General features: G+C 51.2%; 1 protein-coding gene and 1 long non-coding RNA gene across 3 annotated transcripts in view; both read left to right on the top strand.

Moving 5' to 3' along the window:
- LOC138398241 (uncharacterized) overlaps positions 1 to 19,087 on the top strand; it is a 167,044-nt gene extending 147,957 nt beyond the window's left edge. Inside the window, exons 4-7 of one of the 2 annotated variants that reach the window (XM_069492560.1) lie at positions 216 to 385; positions 16,143 to 16,382; positions 17,347 to 17,514; positions 18,897 to 19,087. In XM_069492560.1, coding sequence (XP_069348661.1) covers positions 216 to 385; positions 16,143 to 16,382; positions 17,347 to 17,514; positions 18,897 to 18,943 — 625 coding nt within the window. In that variant the 3' untranslated portion in view covers positions 18,944 to 19,087. Of the gene's footprint in view, positions 1 to 215; positions 386 to 16,142; positions 16,383 to 17,346; positions 18,172 to 18,896 lie in introns of those variants that run through there. The other variant, XM_069492559.1, reaches the window with a different exon arrangement.
- Positions 3,887 to 11,374, top strand: LOC138398244 (uncharacterized). Its single transcript, XR_011235936.1, has 3 exons — positions 3,887 to 5,432; positions 10,288 to 10,390; positions 11,321 to 11,374. It is a non-coding gene; the product is annotated as an uncharacterized lncRNA (long non-coding RNA).
- Positions 19,088 to 26,764: the final 7,677 nt, after the last annotated feature.

Raw genomic sequence — 26,764 nt, 5'->3', positions numbered from 1 at the left:
CCTGTGGCCTCTGTCTCTCTCTCTCTGTCTCTGTCTCTCTCTGTCACCCCAATGTGCAAGGCAGCCAGGCTGTGCCCAAGGCAGAGGTGGAGGTGTCCTGCATCCTTTGCAAAGGGAAGCCACACGCCATTGGACCCCCCCTTCCCGTCAGGCCTGGCAGGGTGCTGAGGGGTCTCATCCGTCCTGCCTTCATCTTTGCTTCTTCCTCTTCCTAGTGTGCCCAGGGAGCTGCAGGAGGATGCAGGGACTGAAGGACTGTCACAGGCACTGATGGAGCAGGATTTCCTTCCTGGTGGTGCTGACCTGTCTGACTGCCAAGAGCCAATCAGAAGCGCCGCCTCCCTGTCTGCCGAGCATGAGGTCGGCTCTGTTCTGGATGGAGCGGGTGAGTCCTCCCGTTATAAAGCGGGTCAGTCTCATTGGCGTCCCAGGTGGCCTGGCTGTGCTCAGTCCTCTGCCTGGGCTGAGCGATGTCCCCGCAGGCCGACTCAGGAGACCCTGTTGGTTCCCGTCAGGTGCTTGGGCACAGTTTCCTGCAGAGGGGAGGTGGGTCTGGGAGCTTTGCCGTCTGCCCAGCGCCTGGCCGTGTCCTGGCAGCCCAGCCCCCACTGCCCTGTGCAGGCCGCAGATGCACAGGCAGGTCCCAGCTCCTGCAGCATGTGCACAGCAGGGTCGAGTCTCTCCTGAGGGTGGCATCTCGTGTCCCCTGCATGTCCTGGGCGGGGCCTCCACTCTGCAGGTGGAGCTGCAGCTCCATGAGGCCCAGGGGCAATCAATCAGGGGCTCAAAAGTCCTTGTCTCTCCCGCCCTGTCCCCAGGGTCTCTGCTCTCACCTTGGCTGTCCTGGGGCCCTTGGAAAGCTCCAGGCTCAGGCTCACAGCCACCCTGCCAGGCCTGGGCTCCCGTGAGGAGGAAGGGAGATGCTCAGACACACGTCTCAGAAGGGAGCTGAGTGTGGGAGGGGACGGCCCTGCCAGGCGTCACTAACCACGGGCCAGGGGAGGCCAGTTCTCCTCTGCAGTAGGGTCACAATCACAGAAGGCCACCTCCTGCGTGGCTTCCCTGCGATAGTGTGAACCGTGTGTGTGTGCAGTGCACAGCCGGGACCGGCAGCGGTGGCACAGGCGGTCTGCCCCGCCCACCCTCTCCCTGCAGGGAAAACCCCGGCAGACACAGCACGAATGTCGCCTGAATTACACATGGATGTTTTAGTGAGGATTTTCTCCACATAGCTGTGTAACACCATGCACAGAATTTGAGAGTGTGACAGACGCTGTCCCTCGCCCTGTGCACGGACAGTGTCTCCGCAGCGTGGGTTGCGCAGGCTCGGCCCAGAGGGAGGAGGCTCCGGCCAGCAGCAGGAATGTGCCACACGTCTAGCTGTGCTGTAACCGTCCCCTGAGGGGACCAGGCTGGGGAGACCTGGCTCTGTAGCCATTCAGGGGAGGGGCGGGAAGGGGGTCCACGCAGCTCAGGGGCCACCAGCAAGACCAGGCTGCGTGGACAGCCCCTCGGTCTGCGTCTGCAGTGGTGCAAATGGAAGGTCCCTGCGGGAGGACCAGACTCCCCAGGGCGTGGGTGGATTAGGGACACCTGTCTAACAATCTGTGGAGGAGGGTCCAGAATCGGTGAGGGCCACACGTCTGGACACAGGAGAAACCTGACAATGATCAACCTTGCCATTTGACACCGTAGTGCGGTGTCGCCCAGCTCAAATATTTGAATGACCTAAGGGAGCTGAGGGGAGATGAAGTTTGTGACAATCATGAGGCTAAATAAGTAAAACCGTGAAGGAGCCTTCGGGGCGTCAGGAGTTGGCCATGTTCCCAGGAAGGTTCCAGACCACTACGACTGTGCGGGGAGGGAAAGGCAGGTGGGGAGGGAGGGAGCTCACCTCCCGGGATAGTAGAGAAGGGACCAGGTGACGTGCTGAGTCCTGGAGGAGATTCCTGCCTCAGTGCCCTTCAGTCCTGCCGAGCGTGCGACCCTCGTCTCTGGGCTTGACAGTTCCTTCCACAGACAGGCGTGTCGGGTGGAGATGTTTCCCCAGAGCCCAATAGGAGCTATCACGAGCTCTTAGTGAGTGTCCCGCTCGAGTGAGGGTTCACGGTGGCAAACTGTGCCTTCAGTCACTCTGGGGGCCACCAGGCCGAGGGAGGAGCCTGTGCACAAAGACCTGGATGCTGGAAGGACCCTGGTGCAGGGCTGGGGTGGGGGCAGCCTGACCCCAGGGGACGATCTGCACAAGGACAATTTGGGGGGAAGTGAGGTTGGATGAGAACGTGGGGCCACAGAGAGCAGGACCCCAAGGCGGGGAGGTGACGTGCGTCGTGTCGTGGGCTGCGGAGAGGAAGATCTTGGAGGCAGAGCAGGATGTGGTGAGAGCAGGACTGAGGGGGCTGAGCCCGGTGAGGGACTGACAGTGTGGAGGTGGCAGCGTCGGGGGGCCCAGTCGGGAGGACACTGGGGGATCCAGGCGGCGATGAGGAGAGTCTGAACAGTGTGAGCTCTCGGGAAGGTGACGCAGAGCACATGGGGGTATCTAAGTTTGAGTGTCTTCCCCTTTTGCCAACAGAACCAGGGGGCCCCTCGGCGTTCATGCCATTTTCTCATGTAGCCACCAGAGGGCAGTGTGGGACTGCTTATGACAATGACGTTCCACTTCAATACTTTTATAGGCTAGCATTCAGAATGACTTTTATTGTCTTAGAGATTTTTTAAAAAAACGTTTACTTGCTATTACGCTTTAAATCATTTGTAAATAACGAAAACTTCGTACAAGAAGCAAATATAAGTTTATCCCACTAACTGGAAGATCTCTTTACACGTGTAGACATGTAAAATTATCAATCAATGACTGAAGGTGGATCTTAACTGAACAAAATATTAAAAATTAACTGAATATGGATAAAATAATTAAATTTAAGAACTAAAACTAAAGGTCTTAGAAGAAAATGTAGGGGCAAATCTGTATGACCTTGGATTTGACGGTTTTGTAAACATGTCACCAAAAGCTTTAGCAGTAAAAGAAGAAAGAAAAAAACAGATAAATAGGGCACCACCAAAATTAAAAACTTTCCTGTGTCAAAAGACACTCACAAGAGATTGTAAAGGCAGCTCATGGGATGGCAGAAAATACTGGCAAATGATAAACCTAGTAAGGATTTTATACCCAGAAAATATAATGAACTCTTATAACTCAAGTACAGAAATACAAACATCCAACTAAAATGGGCAAAGGAATCATATAGACATTTCTCCAGACAAGATACATGAATTGCAGTGAAGCACATGGTAGATGGTCAACAGCATTAGATATTGGGGAAATGTAGAAGAAAACAACAATGAGACCCCAGTCCACACCACTAGGACGGCTATAATTAAACAGCATCAATAGTTGCGTGAGTGCCTTGATTGAGGTCAAAGCCTGGATGAATCCTACTGAAGAGATTATAGATAATCACCTAATATACTTCTTTTGTGATTCTGTTACATATAGTTTATCCTTTGTGTTCCTTTGTCACCTGAGACCAGTCATTGATTGAAAACTGAGTATAAATAATAGAACTGGATCAGGCATAGTGGATCCAGCCTGTAATTTCAGCACTTTGGGAGGTCTAGGAGATAGATCACTTGAGGCCAAGAGTTCAAGACCAGCCTGGGCAACATAGTACCACAGCATTTCTACAAATATTAACAATAATGATAAATGAGCTCTGGGTACTGGTGTGCACCCGTTGTCATAGCTACTCAGGAGGCTGACGCGAGAGGATCCCTTGAGCCCAGGAGTCTGGGGCTGCCGTGAGCTGTGTTCACAGCCCTGCACTCCAGCCTGGACGACAGAGCAAGACCCTCCTCTTAAAGAAGAAAACACAGGACTAAGAACTATAGAATTGTGATAAAAGATATGTCCCGGGACGGAGCCATCTGAGATGTTTTAACAGTGGAAATAGCCATGTTGGATCCCAAATCCCAGAAACTGAGATGCGAGTTCCTGGTGGGAGAGCTCGGTGCTTTGGACAGGGAAGCTGAGGCCCAGGCTTGTGAGGTGGCCCTGCTGCCACCAAGGGGTGAGGGAGCTGGGGACGATCTCTTAGTCCTTCTGGGCCTCAGTTTCCCCATCAGGAAGTGAAGGTTCCTACTGCACCTCTCCCAGGGTCCTTCCTGCTGGGTTTGCTCTGAGTCTCTGGGGGCTGAGCTGTGTGATAAAGGTGCCCTGGGACCCACAGCGGAGACCTGACCTTGGTTCCTACTGTGACTGTCCCCTGCAGGACCCTGGGCTGAGGCCACACCCTGAGAACTCAGAACGGAGGGAGCAGATGGAAGAAGGGGAGCCGGCAGGTTTGGGGGATGAGAATGACCAAAACAAGGACATGGGAACGATGGAGCAGGTGTACACACAGGGGGTGAGAATGAGGACAAATTGGGTTCAGAGATCAGGGGTCAATGAGAGACATCTGTCGTCACCCAAACCCTCCTCCGCCTGGGCGAAGCAGTGGGGATGAGAGAGGAGCTCAGGGCACAGGGATCCTGGACACCTGGCCCAGGACACCCACAGGCTGGACTCAGAGCTGGTTCACACTGAGGGAAGCACCAACCCCAAGCGGAGGAGGAAGTGACCGTGAGGCCCTGCCCAGCTCCAGCAGCCTCGTCCTCAGGGCTGTCCTGGCAGTGGACGTCCTCCAGGTGAGGGTGGGCTGAGCAGGAGAAGGGTGGACATGCTGCTCTAGGCCAGTGACCTGGGGACAGGGGACCCTTGCACATGAAGTAGTGACACTTGTCTATTCTCTGTCCCTTTCAGTTGAGAAAGGTCTGGTGGCAGCCCAGGGAACGGGAGGAGAGGTCACAGACACGTCGTCCCCATGACGCAGTGAACAGGAAGGGAATTCCTGAGAGCAGTCCCGGTGTCACCAGACCCCCACAGGGGACTGTCCCTGAGTTCGGATACTGTAGGGCAGGGGTCTCTCTACAGAAGGAGACACGCAGCTCCCTGGCAGGAAGCATCGTGTCCCTCACAGGACACTCGGGGAAGGAGTGTAGACGGGATGCTGGAGTCAGAAACCACTTTTATTCCGTCGCTGACAACCACTGCGGGGAGCCCCCTGGTGCCGGGCCCGAGTGGGAACCGTGAACACGGAGATGATGACACCGTGTCCCAGTGTCCGTGGAGCTCTCAGGCTGGTAGGCCGTGCATCGTTGCAAGTGTGGTGACAGCGAGGGAAGGTCCCATGGGGTGTGGGGGTGACCTCAGTGGCTGTCCTGGTCCCCCTTCTGTTTGTTTCTAACAGCTGGGTGGAGCCTGTGGGACACAACAGTCCTGACCTCCCAGGACACGACCAGCATCTACCCTCCAGGTCATGTCAAGGTCAACGCTGCCAAGGTCTCCAGGGAGAACTGCTGACTCCGTCATGGCCACCTGGAGACACCATGAGGCAAGTTTAATTGGACCCATAAGTCCATGTCTGCCAGAAAGGGTACGCTGGTCCCTGTTCTTGCGGATAATCAGATTTTTCCATACTTTCCTAACCTCCCGTCACATCAAAATTAATTAAACGATGACTCTATTTTTAGAATTTCAGTAGCTCATAATTTACTCTCGGATCTCACATTAAAGAACGAATGTGGAGGGAATAAAACAGTTTCCGTGTTCGCAGGGAACACTCAGGGACTGGGGCTGGAATGGCTTTCTGCATTCACGGGCTCGGGGAACATCGTGACTCTTGTGCTCAGAGACACAGAAACATCCCACACCCTTGTTTCACTCTCTGTCCACCCTGTCTCCATCTGTAAAATCCGACATCTATGCTTACCTAGGGACATTGAGCTAAGTCAGTTGAGCTCAGTGAGGGCAGTTCATGATCACTGTGGGTAGTGTCCTGTGCTCGTCACACTGGGGAGCAGAGGACAGGCCCTCTGGTCCCCACTGAAAGGAGCTGAGAGCCGTCTGCTCTGAATTCAGCCAGGGGTCTGTGTAGGTTAATAGCTCACGCCACTCGCTCCCCTGCCGATGAGGAAGAGGATGATGAGGAACAGTGACAACCCTGGGTTTTATGCACCTCGTCCTGATTCATGTCCACACCATGTGGAGAACGTCCTGCAGAGAGTGTCCCAGCTTCCTGTGTCACAGTCGCGTGCCACACATCCTCAGCATGGGTCTTCTGCATGTGTTTAGGTCACAGATCATATCTAGATTGTAGCAACAAGGAGAGAAACAGCGCAGTGACGGACTGGAAATCCTTGGACGATGTCCGGTCGGGCAACGGGTCTGTACAAAGGTCAAGAACCTGCTCAGAAAGTGACGCTTTGGAGAACACATGGATGAGCTGGGTCCAGTGTCCTGTGGTGGGAGACACCTGACTGCATCTGGCAGCACCTGGTGACTTCTGGAGCAAAAACACTCTCCACTTGCCCGAAATGCTGGCCCTGCACACCAGATCAGAAGGTCTTTAATGCAGCAAATCAGCTGGGAAAATGGCTCTGCCTCTATGGCCAAGGAATGACATGGATCCCCTTGGGGTGACACAGGAGGAAGGAGATGGAACTTAGGACAGTGGCCACAATACAGCACGTGAACTGGCTGCCTGCTGTGGAGCTGTGAGTGAGCTTGGAGAAACAGAAATGTTATCTTTTCAAAAAATGTGTTTGGTGAAAATGGGGACCCAGTGGCCACTGGGGCTTAACATACGTCTCATAACTGACGTCATTCCACAGCGTAGTGTGGGGGTGGTTTAGGGTGGAGGGACACACTGTCAAACGTGGCCGAGCAGTCCTCCCTCCTTGACTCTGACACGAACGCTCGGGGTCCACGATGACACGAGTTCCACCCTCAACTCAGGCAGGCCCAGCAGCTGAACTGCAGAGACCTGGGCCACAAGGCGTCTCCCCGGTGTCAGACTCACCAGACCGGGGTGGGACTGGAAGCCAAGAACATGAGGAGATGGCTCGGGGGCCCCTCTCCCCTGCCTGCCTGTCCCTCTCAGCTCAGCCTCACCTGTTGTGTCCCTAAACCACATTGCACATGGGCACCATGGAGCCTCATCACCCAGAGTCATGACCTTGACCTTCCCATGTTTGGTTAGTGGAACACAACCACAGCTCAACGGTTTCAGGTCAACACACAGATCTACGGAACAAGGTTTCGTAAAGGTGCTCTGGATCCCTGTCCTGTGCAGCATGTGAATGAAATGACCAAAAATGTAAAACCTGCCATGAGGTTGACAAGTCTTTTCAATAGAGATGGTCACGTCGTGTATTCAAGGACCTGCACATGGACTAGTTTGATCACTGTGACGGCTGGGAAAGGGAACACGAGGGAGTAGAAAGAAATCCATTAGCAGCAAGTATGAAGTTTAATGTTCAGTGACAGGAAGGAACAACCCAAAGCAGCCCGCACAGAGGGGAGGACGTAGGTGGTGGGAGGTCACACGTGACACAGGTACAAGCAGAGACACAGCCCCCTGGGAGAGGACTGAAGCCAACGTAACCCTGGGATGCAGCAGGGACACTCAGGACAGAAACCACATGGAAAAACTAAGTATTTGTTCACTTAGTGTTACAAACTGCATTTTGTTCTATACTTTCTAATGGATTTGGAGGGACGGGAGAAGATACAGAGAAGAAAGTCATGAGAGATCTACATTTTTACATTGCAAAAGTTTGACATTATTTAATTTAGGAAAAATCCTAAGATGTGTTTTCATGGTGAAGAAATGGTGGGATGACTGCTTCACAACCATGAAAAACAAAACTCGTCGGGAAACTGTTTCTGCCTAGATATTTCCATACAGACACAGGAATGGACAAGAGGAAACGTGCTTAGATTTACTGAGAAATGAAGGAGTCTATGGCGTAAGTACATGTCTACACCACTATGGAGCATGGCCGATCGGGAGGTGTCCCCATGAGTGGTGTCCCCTTTAGGCCAGACCACCTGACTTATGCATCGGCATGGCCCAGGCACCTGGGGGGCAGGGCTCCTAACATTCCGTGCACCCACACAGAATTATGACGACCGAAGACCGTTACCTGGCTCGCTGAGCTCCACTGGTTCAGTTTCACTGGACTCTGAGCTCCTGGAGGTGACTTCAGCGCTGAGCTCTGGGATCCTGAGCCTGAGTGTCGAGTGCTGTTGGCGGATCACATTTTTCTGACAGTAAGTGAAGAAGTCCAGTGCTGGTCCTCCCTCAGTCCCGATGAAACCTATTGGATTTCATTTGTTCCTCACCCACCATGTGTTTGGGTTTCTTCTCCCCAGTCCCTGGCTGTGCCTCTCCTGCCACACTGGCCAGCATGGCAGGGTCCCTCTGCCCCCGGTCCAGGCAGAGGGCAGAGATGGACAGCCGGGAACTGCGCTCCCAGCTGGTGGACGTGAAGGAGAAGATTCTGGACCTCAGGGAGAAACTATATATATCAGAATCAACCGCTTTCTCCCTGGCCAACCAGCTGCGGAAATATAGTAAGTTCTGTAGGTTCACATGCTCAGTGAGGAACGGTTGTGTGTGTTCTCTCTGAGAAAATAAAGTCTCTAGACTTGGTGCTTCTCTTCCCTTTATCAAAATAAATTCCATCCTGATTATATTCCCAGGAAGGGAAAAGGGGGTATTTTAACCCTATTTTTCTGAGGATGGACAAACTGAGGCACACAGAGTTTGGCCACGATTCCAGGTGAGTAGGGTGGGGCATGAGGTAAAATGTCAGTTATTTATTCCTTCAGCTGCCAAGGAAGTGCCTGTGATTTGGGCACAGGCTACACCGGTTTGTCTCAGGAGCCTGTGCACTGTACCAAATCCTGCAGTCACATAACGTCACTGTGGTTGTAATTTCTGGGACTGATGAGTTTCCATTCCATTCAGGCTTGTGTTGAGGCCCAACAGGAAAGCACTGAGCTGCCCCCTGGGGAAGGTTGGGATGGACACAGCCCCTGCTTCAGAGGAGCTTCCAGAGGAGTGTGCTCCTAACGGCAGTTGTGACATTCCTTAGTGACCCTGTCCAGGGGGCTGACTCTGGTGGGAGAGAAGCTTTCCCACCCCTGTGTGTCCCCTGAGCTGGGGAACCTTCAGGGACACAGGACGGCCAGCAGGTGCAGGTGGACCGTGACAATCTGAGCTAGGAGACATTGGCCCGCGTGTGAACAAGGGACGAAGAGGACAGCAGCAGCCCCTATGACAAGCAAAGCTGTGGGTGGGATGGACCCCACCCCCACCCCAGTGCGCCTGGCCACTGCCAGCCCTTGTCCTGCTCAGGAAGAGAAGCCCGAGCGACTGAGGGGTCCTGGGACAAGGGCACGTGCACAGCAGGATTGGAAGGAATCTCGCAACTCTGAGGCTGAACTTACATCGTTTTCCTACAAATTATTTTCCAATAAATCAGAGGATTATTTTTAATCAAAAGGAATTAAAGAGAAGAATAAAAATTGAAGCCTGTTATGGAAGTGAAGAGATGAGTTCTGGGAAAGGACAAACTGTGTTTTATTAACACCTTTCCATGTAATCATAACATAAGCATATGAAATACTGTGAAGAGGAAGAAGATGGAAGAAGGCTGAAGACCGTGTGTAGAGCAGGGACCCTGGGAATGTCTCCAGGTGCCAATGCAAGTTGTTTGTCTACGCTGTGCCTCAGTTTCCTCCTCTGTTTACACGGTGCTATTGTAGCACCTATTAATTGGAGTTGCAATGATACATTCATTAATTCCTGTGTCGCTTTTACAGCAGAGCCTGAGAAGAGGAGCCACTGTGAGCTCCCAGTTCTCTCACTTCCAGTGTGACCCGAGCCTCACTAGCGTGTGGGAATTTTCTCTCGGGTCCTCGTGGTCTAACGCCTGATGTTTCCCACAGGTGCATCCAGATGCAATATCTACCTGTGAGAGGCTGCTGCGCTCTTTGCATTCCCAGCACGAGGGCCCGACCAGTCCTGGGGTCCTGGGGGCCTTCCTAGCTGTGCAGGCATCACTGCATCACGCCCCATGCAGTGATTTGCGTCACAGGCTGCACCTTGGTCACGTGGCCCCTGATCAGAGTCAGACCTTCGGGGATATGAACTCTGACTCTCCTCAATCCCAATTCGATTTATGCCAAGTACCTTTATGTGCCTTTCAGCTTCTCCTTCCTCATCTTGCAATAGGGATTCTCAAGGCCATGGAGATGGGAGGGTGAGAATTAAAGGTGTAGAAATCCCCACATAGGACCTGGGACTGGGGATATTTTGGTCCCTGGAAGGGACCCTGCTACCTCCCCTGTGGGCAGTGGCCACAGCTTCCCACTGAGGCCGGCGTGTGTGTCTTTCTCAGAGTGTGGCGAGTTCAGGGACGTCCTGGAGTCCGTGCTGGGGGTGAGGCTGGACTTCTGGGAGGAGGAGCGGGCAGAGACACCGACCCTGGAGGACGAGCTCAGGTAAGGGTGCTGCTGTGTGCGGGGCAGGCAGGGGACATGTGAGTCCCTGACGTGGGCAGCTCAGCTGGGACATCTAAGAGCCCACCTGGGCCACGAGAATGGCAGGAATGGATGAGGCTGGCACGTTTTTCACAGATATTAATAAAACAATATGAAAACAAAACTAAGGATGTATTCTGGCCCACAGCCGTGACTCAGAGCCATGTTTTCTCCTTTCAAACAAGAAATTGTTAAGGTGAAAGTCACGTAACATAAAGTTAACCAAGTACAGTGACAACTCAGCAGCATTGAGTGTAGTCACACTGCGCATTCAGGTGATGGAAACACTAAAAGCCCTGACTCCACACTGAGCGATATATCCCTGTGACAACACTGCACTTGGACCCCTCACAGTCATACAAGTAAAACTTTACAATGTTGTGCAGTCACCGTCCCATTTACTCTGAATCACACTCACCCTGACTGAATGTGGCTTCTGAGTCTGTTGCCCAAAGAATGTTGTCCCCTTGGCCTGGTCATCCTGTGTCTTTCATGCTTTCGACTGGCCCCAGCTGGACCTGCCACATTGCTTCCTGTGGCTGCATGTCCAGTCGCTCCAGAACGTGCTGGGTATGTCTTCATGTGGAAAAGGCCTTGGCCACAGTGAGGGACTGAGGGACACCGTTGTGAAGCCGATTCAGGAAGACACCTGGCTCCTCTTACAGGAGAAACAGGAAGGGAGCATCAAGGATCTCACAGGGGCAGTCTGTGACGCCCGGGAGGCTTTCCCTGCACATTCTTCTCTCTCTTTGCCATAAGTAGGTCACCAAGTATGTGCTAGAATTGTACTTAAAGGGCTTCCTGGGGACATCTTCATAGAACTGTCTGCCATGGCCTATATAATCTATTGTCAACTGTGCCTTTTCATATTTGCTTTTTCTCCCACCATAGGGAAGCCAATAGGGTCATTGAGCAGCAGGCCCGAGAGCTGACCCTATTGAGGCAGGTATTGCAAGAGGGGAAAGACGGCTCGTTTCTCCTCCAGCAGCACCTGCAGGCCCTCCTCCTGCAGGACAATCCTGACAGCGGGCAGGGCCAGGGCCTCCGTGAGCACCTGGCGGAGGGGCGCAGGCTGGCAGAGCACCTCGCCCGCACGCTCAGCCCAGGTGAGTGGACACAGGCCCTCAGGACTCTGAGCTGCTCCCAGGTGCTGGCTCACAAGACACTCCACTCACAATGTGGCTCTTTACCCGGCTGTCCTGGTTTGCACGTCACATTTATGGTCACGACAGGAACAGGGCTGGCCGGTGGGAGCAGAGGACAGAATGCTCAGGGTGGGGGTCCCAATGTCCCCACTCTGTCCTTCCTCCTGATGCATCATGGCCTTGAATTTATCAATTCTTTTTTCATGGGTTTTGCTTTTGTGTGTTCTGTCCAAGGTCCCAAATCTAGGTGACCAAGCCCAAGGATTTGTTCTGTAAAATTGCGCTCAGTCAAAAGGTCACACTCAGGGATCCAGAAGGACACATGTGGCCCCAAGGCCCAAGGTTCCCCACTCCACAGTGGACCTTATGCATATTTAATTAGCTTCATACTTAAGAATGTCTTTTTTGAGCTACCTTAAATGGCATTGTGTATTAATTTCAAATTCCAGCTCTTCATTGCTGATATTTAATTAATCAATTGATTGCATATATTAGCTCTGTATCCTGCAACCTTGCTACCAATGGCTTATTCATTCCAGAAGCATTTTGTTGGTGCCCTCATTGCTAATTCTTTGGGATTTTTTATATAGACATTAGCTTTTATTTCCTTTCCTCATCTTATTGAAAAAATTAGACCTTCCAGTGTGATGCTCAGTAGGAGTACACTTCTGACGGTTTGGGCACTTCTATGACTGCAACGGCCTATTTTTTTATTTCTCAAAGTTCTGCAGACTCATACTCCAGCAATTAGTCAATTATGCCTTAGATTTTCTTACCATAGAAATGGTCCACATGTAGAGATCTGTCCCGGTGTTCGTTGGGATGGTGTGGAGCTACTCAATGTCTGACTGGACATTTCTGAAATTCTATGCAGAAAACCACGAAGAGCAGGAGGAGGAGAAGGAAGAAGAACCACCAGCCCCCAGGTAGCAATGAGCGAGCAGGGTCTGGAGGAGGGTGGGTAAAATAGGGGAGGCCCAGTTGCACTGGCCAAGATGTCAAAGTAGCCACAGATTTCACAGCAAAGGTGCATGAAAACTGTTTGTTCTTTGATGACATTCACAGAACCAGTGAAAAATTCCTTCCATTAACAAGGTTGTTCACTGTCTTCAAGGCACTTCCCAGTAACTAGAACAAGTCAGTCTTAGGGATTTCTATAATCATGGAATCTACCTGTTTTCCCTCCCATGGCTGAACTCAGTACGAGATACCATCTGCTTTCTGCGTGGTTGGCCTTCGCTTGTTGGAAGTGACCCCATAGCAGGGGATATGAGCAGACTGAAATATTTCCACCATGTCACTGCATTGCTAGACAGGGTCCTAGAAGGCACAAGAGCTCCTGGACCTACACTCTCAGGAGCCTGTGCTCACTGTGCCGCTGCGGGAACAGTCAGCACGGTCCACGCAGGAGACTGAGCCACTTCGTGGTTCTCTGTGTGTGCTGTCTGCCAACACTGTACCAAAGGGGACAGTTGTGTCCCCTTCTTCAGAAGCTCCTTACGTGGCCAGTGCACAGAGCACTTGCTCCTCTCTCACTCCTGCCCTCGAGGCACCCACATTCTTCCTTTCTCATAAGAGGATAGTTTTCTTTCTTTTCTAAATGACAGCCCCTTGCACTCTGTGGCCGGTCCTTCATGGCTGTCATCAGCACCGCCTTGGATCTGGTGTCCAGTCCCTCTTGGTTCAGTTCTATTCTTTATGCCACCAGGCTGAGCAGAGAGGAGCAGGAGAAGGAGAAGGCGAATGGAGTCCTTCAGGGCCAGTTGGGTGAAGGCCACCTGACTTCTGCCAGTCACCATGACCTGGCTGACACTGACCAGCCTGCCTGCACCGGTGCCATCCTGTTTGATGAGCAGGGCAGCTCCAGTGTGCTGGATACAGGAGGGCTGTTTTCCTCTTCCTGTTTCAGGGGTGGCCTCGCCGCCTCTGGGACCTCTGCCTGTGTCCCCTGATCAGGACCAGCCGGGGAAGCCGTGGTGCCCGATCTCTCTGAGCTTAACATTCTCTCCTGTGCACCCCCAGGCTCAGCGGGGAGGAGGAGGAGGTCAATCCCACCCAGCAGACCTCACTGCGGGAGCAGCATATCACTGTCCGCAGTGGCCAGGACCTCTCTGAGTCCCGCCGCCCTTCCCACAGTGCTGCCCTGCTGCCTGATGCGGGAGACGTCTGTGCCTGCCCAGGTACAGCTAGTGAGTGTGTCCGGTATAAAGTAGATGAGTCCAAGTGTCCTCCCAGGGAGCCTCCATGTTCTCTGTGCCCCTCACCTGTCGCCAGGTAGAGAGATGCCAGCAGGCCCCGGAAACACACTGATTTGGATGAGGGTGGCCGCCTGAGCGTTAGGCACAGACATCAGGTGTGTCAGGCAGCCAGGCAACTCCCGAATCCCGGGCCAAACACTTACCCAGGGGACACCACGACAAGGTCACAGTGGGCACACCAGAGCTAAGCAAAGTGGGGGAATTGAAGGAACTGTAACCGACTCTCAGCCACCGCTGATGCCTGTGCACGGCAGGGGTCTGCACGAGCTCGTTCTTTCATGTTGGGACTTGTGATTTGTCCTACAGGTTCTGATAATTGTTACAAAAGCACCAGTGACTGTCCCAGTAGGTTGGTGGTCTTGCCTGTGTCTGTGTAAATGTTACTGTAGTTCCTGGATTCCAGGCGCAATCTCTCTGTCCCCTCTAATTCAACTGATCTTTGCCAAGCCTGTGTCGGAATACCAGAGGAATTAAACCTGCCATGGCCACATCTGCAGTTGTCCTTGATATCAAGAGAGACGGGGCACATAGCTAGAGAAATCCGGAAGAAACTGTGCAAGTGTCCTGTGACCTTGAGACCGAAATACGTTTTAACTTTTCCCAGTAAGTTCAGACCTCACCATGACAATCACCCGCCACACTGGGGCTGTTTTACAGGACGGATCAGCACGTGATCCCTCCCCACTGCCTCAACGTCCGCAGACGAGATGGGCACAGCTCTCTAAGGGTGTCTGAGGTCACACGGGTCATCTGTCTCCAGGCCCAGATGGGCCCAGCGTGTGTCATGGTGGGAATGGCACTATTTAATGTCTGGACACTTCTCAATTTGTTTGCAGAGAACTATGCAGATGAGGAAGACAAAGAAGATCTAGAATCACTGGCCTCCAGGTGACAATGAATTATCAGGGGCTAGAAGCTAGGGTAGGACATGGCAGGGCAGGGTGGTGTCTAAGGACAGAACGTGAGGCCAAAGTAACCAAGATTTCACACTCGAGGCAAACCCAGCCCACTGGTTGTACTGACACATTCAGTGCCACGGAGCTGGCAGAGCCCTGAAGCAAGGGCGTCACCTCCCCAGTGGTCCCTCTACTTCATGGCACTAGTAGCGTGAGTCTGACAAAGGGAACTGACCGGTCTCAGGGGCGTCTTGCCCTTGGATAGATCCCGGGTTCTCCTGCGTGAGGCTGTGACTGGCAGGGCGTGCGTGTCTGCTGTCTACACTGTGGCCTTGGGTCATTGACAGGAATGTCCTCGGAAACAGTCTCCCATGGCACAAGTTTCAAACACGAGTCCTAGAACACACAAGATCTCAGAGAGTGTATACCACCTCAGGCCCCATGTTCCCTGCACTGCTGCGTGTGAAATTGACCATCATATGTCCCCAGTGTTGAGCCAGGGTTATGGGTCCCTGTGTGCTGTGTGTCCTGCCTGCACCTGACAGGGCGTCTGGGGTCTCTTCCTCCTTAGATCCGCATCTTGTCAGTGCACTTTGCACTGCCGTGTGGTCTGTGTCTCTCTATCTGTCTCTCTCTGTCTCTGTCTGTCTGTCACCCCCATTCTCAAATCAGCCGAGCTGTGCCCAAGACAGAGGGGGAGGTATCCTGCCTCCTTTGCGAAGGGAGGCCACACGTCATTAGACTGCCACCTTCTGCTACCCATCAGGCCCCGCAGGGTGCTGAAGTGTCTGATCCGTCCTGCCTTCACCTTTGGTTCTTAGTCTCACCACTGTGCCCAGTGAGCTGCAGGAGGACGCAGGGACTGAAGGTGGGTCACAGGCACTGACAGAGCAGGATTTCCCTCCTGGTGGTGCTGACCTGTCTGAATGCCAAGAGCCAATCAGAAGCGCCGCCTCCCTGTCTGCCGAGCCTGAGGTCGCCTCTGTTCTGGATGGAGCGGGTGAGTCCTCCCGTGATAAAGCTGGTCAGTCTCACTGGCGTCCCAGGTGGCCTCGCTGTGCTCAGTCCTCTGCCCGGGCTGAGCGATGTCCCTGCAGGCCGACCCTGGAGACATGGTTGGTTCCCGTCAGGTGCTTGGGCAGAGTTTTCCGCACAGAGGGGAGGTGGGTCTGGGAGCTTTGCCGTCTGCCCAGCCCCTGACCGTTTCTCTGCCAGCCCGGGCACCTGGGATCTCTGCTTCCCCAGGCACACACCTGACAGGTGACATCTCCTTCATATACTCCATGTCTTTCTGTGTTGCCACGGTCACTGGGTGGTCTCACTGACCCACAGGGACATGAGAGATGGGTGTTCTGGGAGTACGTTGCAAAGAGAGCACTAGGATTGCTCCCACTGAAGCCTCTTCTCCTTTCAGCCCCCACGCAGGAGGCCTGTCCCCAAGGGCCTTGGAGTGGAGACTTGAGCCCCTGCGTGTCACAGGTGCGAGCTGCAGACACACAGCTGCAGCCAAGCACCCTGGTGAGCGACTGTCTGTGGCTGACGCTGGACCAGCAGTGGGGTCGTGGCTGTGGCTTCGCCACATGGAGCCTCCCCTGCGAGCCCTGGATCCTCGCAGCCAGCGCTGACTCTGGGCACCGGTGGCTAATCCTCCCAGGTGGGCAGGACAGGGGAGCAGGAGGCTCTGATGTGGGGGTTGCTGTCACCATGCCGGGGGGCGGGGAAGGGATAGCGGGGCCCCTCCATGCTCACTCAGGGCCAGGTGGAAATCCACGGTGCTCTCCCATTGTGAGAAGAGCAAGGTCTTGGGTTCTGGTTCAGACCTGCCCTCAGGTCCTGGCATGACACTTCTTGGTTGTTCACCGTGGCTATGTCACCTGTCTTCTTAGGTCTTCACATTTCACTTCACACACCTGAGAGCCCTGAAACATAATGTCGATATTTAATTGTTTATGTGATCATTAACACAATTTCCAAAGTGGCTGATGCAGTACCAATTGTTCAACTAAAACTGTGACCATGTCATATCTAATCCTTCTATCTTGCGGTGATTTGTCACTTACATAGCGATTTCACGTGGATTCTTTTTTTTTAACAATGTTGCTCCTGGGCCCACCCACAGGTCAGTCTCCCGACATATCCAGGTTTTCTTCCAGTTCTTTAATCCTCTTTTTGAAATACAGGACAACCTTTTTTGTGAACTGTCCAAATCAGTTTGCCCTGTGACCGTCCCACCTAGTTGGTCACCTGCAGGCATGGCAGGGCCGTGTCCTCAGTTTCCTTCTCAGAAGGACCCACTTCTGCTCAGACTGTCTTACCACAGAGCTGCCAGCCCCCACATCCTGTCCTGCCCCTCCTTGCTCTCTGTCCCTCTCCATCTGCCCCCGGAGCCTGTGGGGCTGCCTGGGGCTCCGCTGTCGGACGATGCCCTCATGTGAGAGGTGACAAGCCCCAGGTACCCAGGACTCCATGAGGGTCATGAGCGGTCAGGAGCCTGAGTCTGGCCCCTTGGGGAGGGCTCCTGTGAAGGGCTCAGTGCTCACAGGTCGTGAATCCCAGACTCGTGTCCCGGTAACCTGTATCATCTAAGCCTCTGCTCTTCCCTCCGGTCTGTCTTCCAGTTCTTGGATTCCCAGGAGCCCAGCCAAGACTTTCCCGGCTGGCGCAGACAGTCTGGCCCTGGCTCGCTGGCCCCAGTGCCCTGAAACTGAGGAAGAGCAACAGAAAGTTGCTGTTCAGCAAGTGGAGAGTTCATGCAGTTTCCCAGGCCTGCAGCTGCGGGTGCAGAGGTAACCCCCCCTCGGTCTCACAAGCACGCACTCCCGCTGCTCTCTGTGCTAGGTGACAGGTCGTCTCCGGCTGCTCTTTCTCTGCCATGTGTGTTCCCTCCAACAGCCGCTGTAACCTCCGTCTGGTCTCGATGGTCAAGTTGATCATTGACTTTGTAAGGCCAGCCAGGTGCCTGGAATGCACCTGCCAGGACTCAAGAATTTTCCTTCAGTCCCATCCTTGGCAACCTGTAGCTCCCTAGGAGCGGTCCCTGCTGTGATTCACTGGTACCTGTGCATGAGAACAGTGAAAAATTAGCACATTTTTTGCTCATGGCAAAAACTAACGTAGAACCTGGTCCCAGGCAGGAGACCTGTACTGGCCTTTTGAGATTTGTGTTTAGCCCCAGAGGTGCAGGGATGTGTGGTGGGGGTGGCATTTCCAAGGACTCAGTGTCCAGGCACCATGGGTCATTTGAGCCAACATTAGCTCAAGGATGCTCAAGGCACCCTAAAGTGACGTCAGTGCAGAAATAGTTGCACAGGGCAGGACTTCAATCCTCACAGACCATGGGGTGCTGAGGCATCTGCCCTCTCTCCATGTCATTCCCGTTTCTACCTCTGCAAGTCCAGGCAAGAGTCCCTGCTCTCTCTGTGCAGTTCCATTGGGAATCTTCCTCCTTCCTTTCTTTGCCGACCCTCTCTAGGAAAATACTTCCACTGTTTTTAAATCCTGATCCCTGTCCCACCCAGGGTGACCCACAGCCCCCAATGGCTTGTTGGTTTTTTCATTGGACCCTTTCTCTCCTCCTTCCAAACAGTGTGGAAAGGGCCAGAGGCCTGGGTTCTCGTTCCGGGGTTGTCAGTATCAGGTTATGTGGCTTTAGAGGACTCTCAGCCCTTCGGCACCATGCTCTCCTCGTCAGACCAAGGGGGACTGGACGTGGATGAGTCTGAGGTCCCTGCTGTCTCTCACAGCCAGGGGTCTTCCCCCAGCCACCCACCTCTCCCTGAAAGTCTGGGACGTGGGGTTATAAGAGGGCCTGTTTCTCTGCAAAGGGCCTCTCCCCCTGCAGGAGTCTGTCTCTGAGTGTGGGGGTTGACACTGAGCATGTCCCTCACCAGCAGGTGTGAAAAGCCATCACTTTTCTGCAAACAAGGGAGAAAAGTGGCTGATTGAACCAGGTCCTGGTTGGGCAGGGACAGAATCCCCATATCCTGCCCCTCAGGGTGACCTTAAGTTCAGGGAGGTTTTCTTCTCCCCTGTGGCTGTCTCTGTCCAATTCAGCCCAGCCTCCCACAGGAGTGCAGTGTGGCCCTGGGTCTGTCCCTCTCAGCCGCCACTCCGGACTCAGCCACCAGCAGGACTGACAGACTCTCATTGGGTTTTTTTCTTTTTGCAGATACCAAGTACTGTTGGAACTATGAAAAAACTGAACGTGTTTCATAAAAAGTACCATTTCTACTTGAAAAAAAAAACTATAACCGTTGACATGGATATCATTCGGAATAAATATTTTAATTTCCCTATTTATTTCTATACAGTACCCTTTCCCATATTTTACCCTGTATTTATCATAAAGAGAAAGCATAATATTTTATGTTAAAACATTTTCTTTGACCTCAAATAAAGTTATTTAAAATAAATTAAAATGTGCTTGTGAGCCTATTGTGCCAGTGCCTGTGGCCCCGTCCTAGCTCATTCCAGCTGCTGTGACAAAACCCATGAACCGGGGGCTTATGAGCAAATGAAATTCGTTCTCTCCCAGGTGGGAGGCTGACAGGTCCAAGAGGGACCAGCAGGCTCACTGTCTGGCGAGAACCCCTTTCCTGATTCGTCCATGGCCCTTTCTCTCTGTGTCCCCACGTGCTAGAAGGCAGCTCTCTGGGGTCTTCTATGCAGGCACTCGTCCCATTCAAGAGGGTTCTGCCCTTAGGAACGAATCATTTCCCAAAAGTCCCACCCTCTATTAATATTATCATCACCTTGGGGGTTAGGATTTCAACATAAGGAATGGGAGGACCTGGGCATTCGGACCATAGTTCCCCGTGTGGCATCCTGAGATGGAGGGGGAGCCAGAGGGGGATGGACAGGGAGGGTTTGGGCATAGGAGGGGGAGAGGAGGAGGAGGAGGGGGAATGTGAGCTGAACAGGTGACTCTCTTCCCTGGCCCCAGCATGGCAGCCCCTCTCTCTAGGTCACCCCTAGATCCCACTCTCTGCTCACAGCTCACCCTGGCCCCGCCCCCTGCAGCCTCTGTCTTCCCACAAGAGCGGCATCTCACCCCTCCTCCTCTCCCTGATTCTGGGGACTCTTCCATGGGGACTCCCCAGGCTTAGGGCACTTTCTACATTATGCACGGAGCTGTCCCCTTTACCACCCATCTCACCAGTACCCCATTGGCCACACCCTCACCTTGTGGTTCTGAAGAGTCCCAAGCATAAGAATGTCCCCCCTGAAAGGGACATGCAGCCTGGACCCCATGAGGTTGGGCCATCCCACTACTGAGCCTGACTCCAGCCGCAGATGTATTGCTTTATATTCTGGAGACGAGAAATCTGACATGGGCCTCACTGCACTAAAATCAAAGTGTCAGCAGGGCTGTGTTTCTTTCTGGAATCTCTGGGGGGGGATTCTGTTTTCTTGCCTTGAATTTAGGTACCAAAAATGCCTGGCTTTGCACAAGATGGAGAAACATTTTCCATATGGCTTTATTATATTTATTTTTTTTTTTTTGAGACAGAGTCTCACTCTGTTGCCCAGGCTAGAGTGAGTGCCGTGGCGTCAGCCTAGCTCACAGCAACCTCAAACTCCTGAGCTCAAGCGATCCTCCTGTCTCAGCCTCCCGAGTAGCTGGGACTACAGGCATGCACCACCATGCCCGGCTAATTTTTTTTCTATATATATTTTTAGCTGTCCATATAATTTCTTTCTATTTTTAGTAGAGATGGGGTCTCGCTCTTGCTCAGGCTGGTCTCGAACTCCTGAGCTCAAACGATCCGCCCACCTCGGCCTCCCAGAGTGCTAGGATTACAGGCGTGAGCCACCGCGCCCGGCCCCCATATGGCTTTAAAAAAAAAAAAACATTTCCTGTCAATTAGCTAGAGGTGTAATAGCAATTCGGCATACACTGGTTGTCACTATGAAAAGTATTCCCCTGAGGATGTGTATTCTTATAGTCCCAACTTAAAGCACAAATAGAACTTGGACATTCTAGTATATCCCTTAGTACACAAACTTTTGGAGATACCACGTGCATCAATCTCTCTTTGACAGATGCTGGATAATAGTTTGGGCTTCAAGACAAGCACTAAATTGTTATGTACTTGGTGGAAAAGAGTCATGTGCTTCAGTAGCAAATAGAAAAACTCACGTCTTACCATGCAAATCAGAAAGGCTGACTGTTATTTGCTCTCCAATTTGTCATGGACTTAGACTATGCAAAACCCAGCCGGCCAGTCCAGGGTTCCATTTTGCATCTGCTCACACGTCTCAAGAGGTTCTCAATAGAAACTTAGAACTCTGTGACGTCTGCGACGTCATCAACCACAGCAATAACAACTGCAATAGTTAGATTGGCTTGACTCATTTATTTACCAAAAGTTATTGGTAAAAAAAAAAAAAAAAAAAAAAGAAAAAACAGAACCGCCTCCCTCCAAAGTCATCCAGAATCTCCAAACTTCTTCCTCCCGCTCTGATCCTCTTCCCCTGTGTGCTTCCCTCTCTTCGATCCTCTGGGGTTCCCAATGGTCATTCTGAAATGAAATCTCAGGCCAAACCACAAAGTTAGGAGGCCTGCACACGGTTACTATTGCACAGTAATGATCTAAAACCAGACACACCCACACACAGTCACTGATAAGTGGATTTTCAATGCACTTAATTTATCTACACTGTTTACCTCCTTGAAAAGGAAACCCGTATACACTGTTGGAGGGAACGTAAACTAGTACAGCCACTATGGAAAGCACAATGGAGATTTCTCAAAAAACTAAAAATAGAATCATCATTTGATCCAGCAATCTCACTACTGGGTACCTCCCCGCAGGAAAAGAAATCAATGTATCACAGGGACGCCTGCTCTCGCACGCTTATTGCAGCACTATTCACAACAGCAAGGACATGGAACCAACCTAAGTGTCCATCAGTGAATGAATGGATAGAGAAAATGTGGTGTATGTGTACACAACACAATACTATTCAGTCATAAAAAGAAGGAAATCATGTCATTTGCAGCAACATGGATGGAACTGGAGGTCATTATCTTAAGTGAAATAAGCCAGGCACAAAAAGACAAATATTGCCTGTTCTCACTTATAGGCGGGAGATAAAGATTTTGAATACATGGAGGTAGTGAGTAGAAAAATAGACAACAGACTCCAAGCATTGGAGGGGAGCAGGGAAGGCTGAAGAGCAGTGAGTTAAAGGGCACTAACGTACAGTAGGATAGAAGGCATAAATTCAGTGTTTGATGGCAGATTAGGAGGACTATACTCAACAAAAGTGTACTGTCCTTGGATGACACACACCCTGAATACCCTGACTTGATTATTACATGTTATGTACATGTGACAAAATTTCTCGTGTACCCCATAACTTTGCACGAATAAAAAAATCTACCTTCTTTGTCACTGGGAATGAGAGCAGGGTCATTATATGAGTAGTTCTTACTTTTGTGACAGTCTTGAATAATTTTTATGGTGGGCCCCATGTGCCCGAGAGCCCACCCGAAGTTAGACAGTCCACTGCAGCCTGGCCACATGGTTACTTGGTCCAGATCTCCGACTCAGCCCCCCTTTCTTTACCCTTGCCCCTTGTCTAAATTGCATGACCTTCACCCCCAAAACTGATCAGGTCCTGCTGAAAGCCAAGTGTTTCTATTTCAAAGTGGAAAAAGTTGAAGGTGATCAATCATTAATTAGGCTAATAATTATTTAGCTAAAACAATACAAATGTTCCTTATAAAAATGTTGGTAGACTAGGAAAAAGAGTAAGTTGATAGGTGGAGAAAATATTTTGGTAAATATTATACTGTCTGAAATTTATGAACCACCTTCACTTATGGGGCATGAAAAACATTTCATCTATTGCCCTAACCTGCCTAAATCTTCTCTCAACCAAGCTGTGATATAAATGAATGAATGAACGCATCATCCCTTCTAACCCCACACGACACACGCTGGGCATGTATAGGATCGGTTGCTATTATCCTTATATAGTAGAGGGAGAAACAAAGAGACTAATTTGCTAAGGGACTTTGCCTGAGGAAGTGGTAGAACCTTTACTCCTTGAGGATATTTTTTCAGCCTTCATTTCCCCTCTCCCTCTCTGCTCCTGTATGGAGAGGATATAGAAGAGCCCCTTACACCCCCCAGTAGGGGGTTAGTGCTAGTTCAGTTGCCTAGTTCTGAATAACAAGCCACCCCAACGTGAAGCGGCTTTGAGCAGCAGCTATTTATTCCTTCTTGTGATCCTGTGGGGAGACCAGGCTCTGCCAGGCAGTTCTTTTGCCCCATGTGTACGTGTGTGGTTGAGGGATGTGCAGCGGGGAGTCTGACTCTGGTGGACCCTTTGAAGGCTCCCACCTTTAGGTCTCTCTGTCTGGGGCTCTGTGCCATGCACCCTCATCTTCAGTAGTCTAGACTGACTTTCCTTGCAGCGTGGAGACTAGCCAGACCTCACCGGGGACTGTGCCCAGAGAGACAGCTCCGGTGGGCGAGGGCTTCCCAAGCCTCTGTTTGCATCCCACTTGGTAACGTCCGTGGGGCAAAGCAAGCCCAGAGACAATGTTTGTGGGTGGGGGAAGGCGTTGCACAGGTCCGTGAGCACGGGGAGGTGGTTTGCTTGGGGCCTGCCGACTAGATTAATGTGAGACCGGGAGGCGGGGGCTGCCAGGGCTGACACAGTCCATTGCTCGTGTCTATTTTGGGTAAAGAGAGGCGGAGCCTATACACTATTGTGTAGGTGGGAAACACAACAGGTTTAGCAGCCAGGGATTCTGGTGGTAAAATGTACGGTAGTGGCAGTAACCTATACTATTTTTGCCAGTGTCTGACTATGCACAGGGTGAGACAAGATGTTGCCTAGACTCTCCCCTGGGTCTTGCTGCGCTGGGGAGAGAGGGTGCTTCCACTGAGGGAAACGGTGCCTTGCTCATGCACAGAGGCAGCTGGCTGAGCTAGAGGCTGGATGTCAGACTTATGTTGTTTCCACCTGCTCCCTTTTCTAGCAAAATTAACAGAATTCAGGTTGCATTGGGACAATTGGAACAATATAGAGCACAGGGTACAGGAAGCCATTTTTAAAACCTTGCGTTAAAATTATTACGATGATCAGCGTGGCCCTCAGTAGCGGTGTTCCACATAGAACTCAAACTACTCTGAGGCATTTCCCAAAGCAGTAGAATGGGTTCCCAGAATGTGATTTCATTCCCCACTCTGTCCCTCTCCCTCCCCAAAGGCATTTTCGTGGGTAGTTGTGCCCCAGGATGCCATAAGACACTCTCTGATTTTGACTTTCATTGTTCTTCTGACATGCACTGTCTGTCCATACTTTTGGGACATTTCCTTTTCTCTTGCATACAATTTGTGTTTTCCCCACATCTGGGATTTCAACGAGAGTGGTTGCTCCAGGGCAGTATGTGTTGGCAATGCCACCAGGAGTGGCTGCATGGCGCAGAGCCGAGAGGACCGCCCAGTATCACCAGGGTCCCTGGAACCATGAATCCTCACCCTGCCTTTGCCAAGACCCGCTGTGTACATTTAGAGGATGAGTTTAATTTCTCTGGCTTTGAATTTTTTCAACCTCACCAGGAGCTGAAACCAAGAAATCTCTACTCTATAATTTTAAGATAATCAAAATTCTGTTCACTGTTGGTTGACCTTTACAGACTTAGGATATTTTATTTTAGCCAAAATCAATACGAGGTTAAGAAATTCATAGTTCCCTCCAAACTCCAAGTAGAGAAAGTTATGTCTTGAGACCGTGGGGCTGGGCGTGAGTCTGGAGGCCTGACCTGGGCGAGCCCATGTCCTCCTGGCCAGCGGCCGGTCAGCCGCGTCCGCGCAGAGACGAGGAAAGAAGAGGCAGCTCTGGTGCCTAAGAGCGTGGCGGCCAAGTCCATCGTAAATAAAGCGTTTCCAGGAGGATAGAAAATCTCTCACTTTCTGACACACGGGCCGTTCAGTGAGTGAAATCCTTGCTAATCAAAACCCCGTTAATGTGAAAAAGAAATTAAAAAAAGAAAGGAGAGAAGAGAAACCAAGATGATTCAAATAGTACAAAATAGAGAAAATAATGAAGCTGATTAAAGTGAGTTTGTGCCATGAGACTTTGTTGGCTTTTACCTGTATCAAGAAAAGATTTTATTATGCCCCTGTGTGTGCATGCCAGTGTCATGGTCACTGCACGGAATTCTTGCCTCCCAAGGACTTACCCCGCTGCTCCTGGAAAGTCACCTAGAGACAAGAATGTGCTTCTCCTTGCAGCAGGGACTCTGCTGACACTTCCCAGTTTAATCAGTTTCTCTGCTGGAGCCAGAGTTATCTCTTATTGACTCAGCAACAATTAACTTTTTAACATAAGCATAGCCTTCAACCACAAATATGCCACAGTTTCAACACGTGATGTGTCAGCCCTTGAGTACTTGTTAACTAGGGACTTTTATCTTGCCAGGCCTCCAAGAGCTTAACAATTCAGTGCATAACAAATATCAGAAAATTTATTACTGTGCATTTGGCTTTTGTGGATGGCGAATAAAGAATGGGTCATGGGAATGGCACGTCTCAGAGTAAGTTACATCTGGAAACTGCCATTAACAACCATTTATTTTAATGCTTTCTAATCATAAAATTAATGTATTCTCATTACAAGAATATTGGAAAAACTGGAAAACTAGAGAGGAGAAAAACAGTCACAGTTCCCTTATCCAATAGCAGAGACTACTATATTTCAGTATTTTCACCCCAGCATTTGCATTTGTGCAATTATACCTCCTCCTCACTGTCCCCCCCTCTCCTGGCCTACTTATTGTTAGGCATTGTTACTTATTCTATGTGTGTTACCCAGATAAAGCTGGGTCACTCTGTCCTGTTCTTTGTGGCTTTGATAAAACCAACTCAAAACTCCTCTTCCTACATCCTATGGGAAGTTCAGGGACCTCCTCAGGATTTCTGGCTTGGACTTCTCACTTCTACTGAAATGTCAGTTTCAACTTTTTGTCTTGTGAATGTTTTTTAATCTTGCACACTACTTTGATCCAAGTGAGAGACTAAACGCCTCTCCGCAGTTCTCTTTGTGTGTGAACATCTGTCTCCTCGTTCCTCTGTAGAGCAGGAACAGTGTGGTTTTGAGAATTGACTCCAGATCCAGCCTAAGCCAGTCAGATAATTCCATTCCTCTGCTTGGAATTATTTTAGGAACCCAGGTTTAAGCCAATCAGTGTGTGGCATTTCCCTGGTGACAGTTCTTAGTTCAAGGACAAGTACATACACTAAATGATTCCAATCAGAATGAAGAGGGGAGTTTCATTTCACAGTTAGATAAGAGACTTTCTCTCCCACTTGTTGTGACTACTGTCTCAGCTGGCAGCTCCCTGCATCTGTAAGAATAAAGCTCTCCAAAGGAGAGGACAGAGTGTGAAAATCGCAAAGCCCAAACTTCTGCATCTCCACTTCCGTGAGCCAACAAAATCCTTGTCGTTTAAGCCCTATTGAGACAAACTTTCTGTTACTTGCTGCCAAAAGCATATTAACTCTTAGGTCATCTTTCCTTCCCTGTCCCCACCCCCAGCAATATTCACACAAGTTAGCTAGGTACTAGAAATTTTCTCGAGTTGGGGGTTTATATCTCAGAAACATGAACACAAAATTTGACATTGAATATTGGATATAACACTGTTCTGTAGTCATTTCTGTCCACATTTTTGGTTATTTCCTAAGATGGAAGTCAGTTGATGATTTTAAGCGATTTTTGCTTCAAAGCGCCCGCTGACGACAGCGTGGAGAGGAGATGCCAGGGGTGTTGCGGGACGGGATCCGGACATGGAGAAGCTGCATATGGAGAAGCCCTGTCGGGCAACAGTCCTGGAGACCAGACTCAGAGGGAGCAGTGAGCCTGTAGGCGCGTGTGGCTCAGAGTCCCCACGGTCCACAAGCTCCGAGTGGCTGTGTCTGTCCACAGGGAAAGGAGCTGGGGGAGATGGTTTGATTTCATGTTGCGGCCTTACTATACTCCAGATACCACAGGAAGCTTGGGGACACAATATTGCAG

This window comes from Eulemur rufifrons, chromosome 17 (assembly GCF_041146395.1).
Source record: "Eulemur rufifrons isolate Redbay chromosome 17, OSU_ERuf_1, whole genome shotgun sequence".
NCBI classification, from domain to species: domain Eukaryota; kingdom Metazoa; phylum Chordata; class Mammalia; order Primates; family Lemuridae; genus Eulemur; species Eulemur rufifrons.
This window is presented reverse-complemented; position numbering and strand designations above follow the sequence as displayed.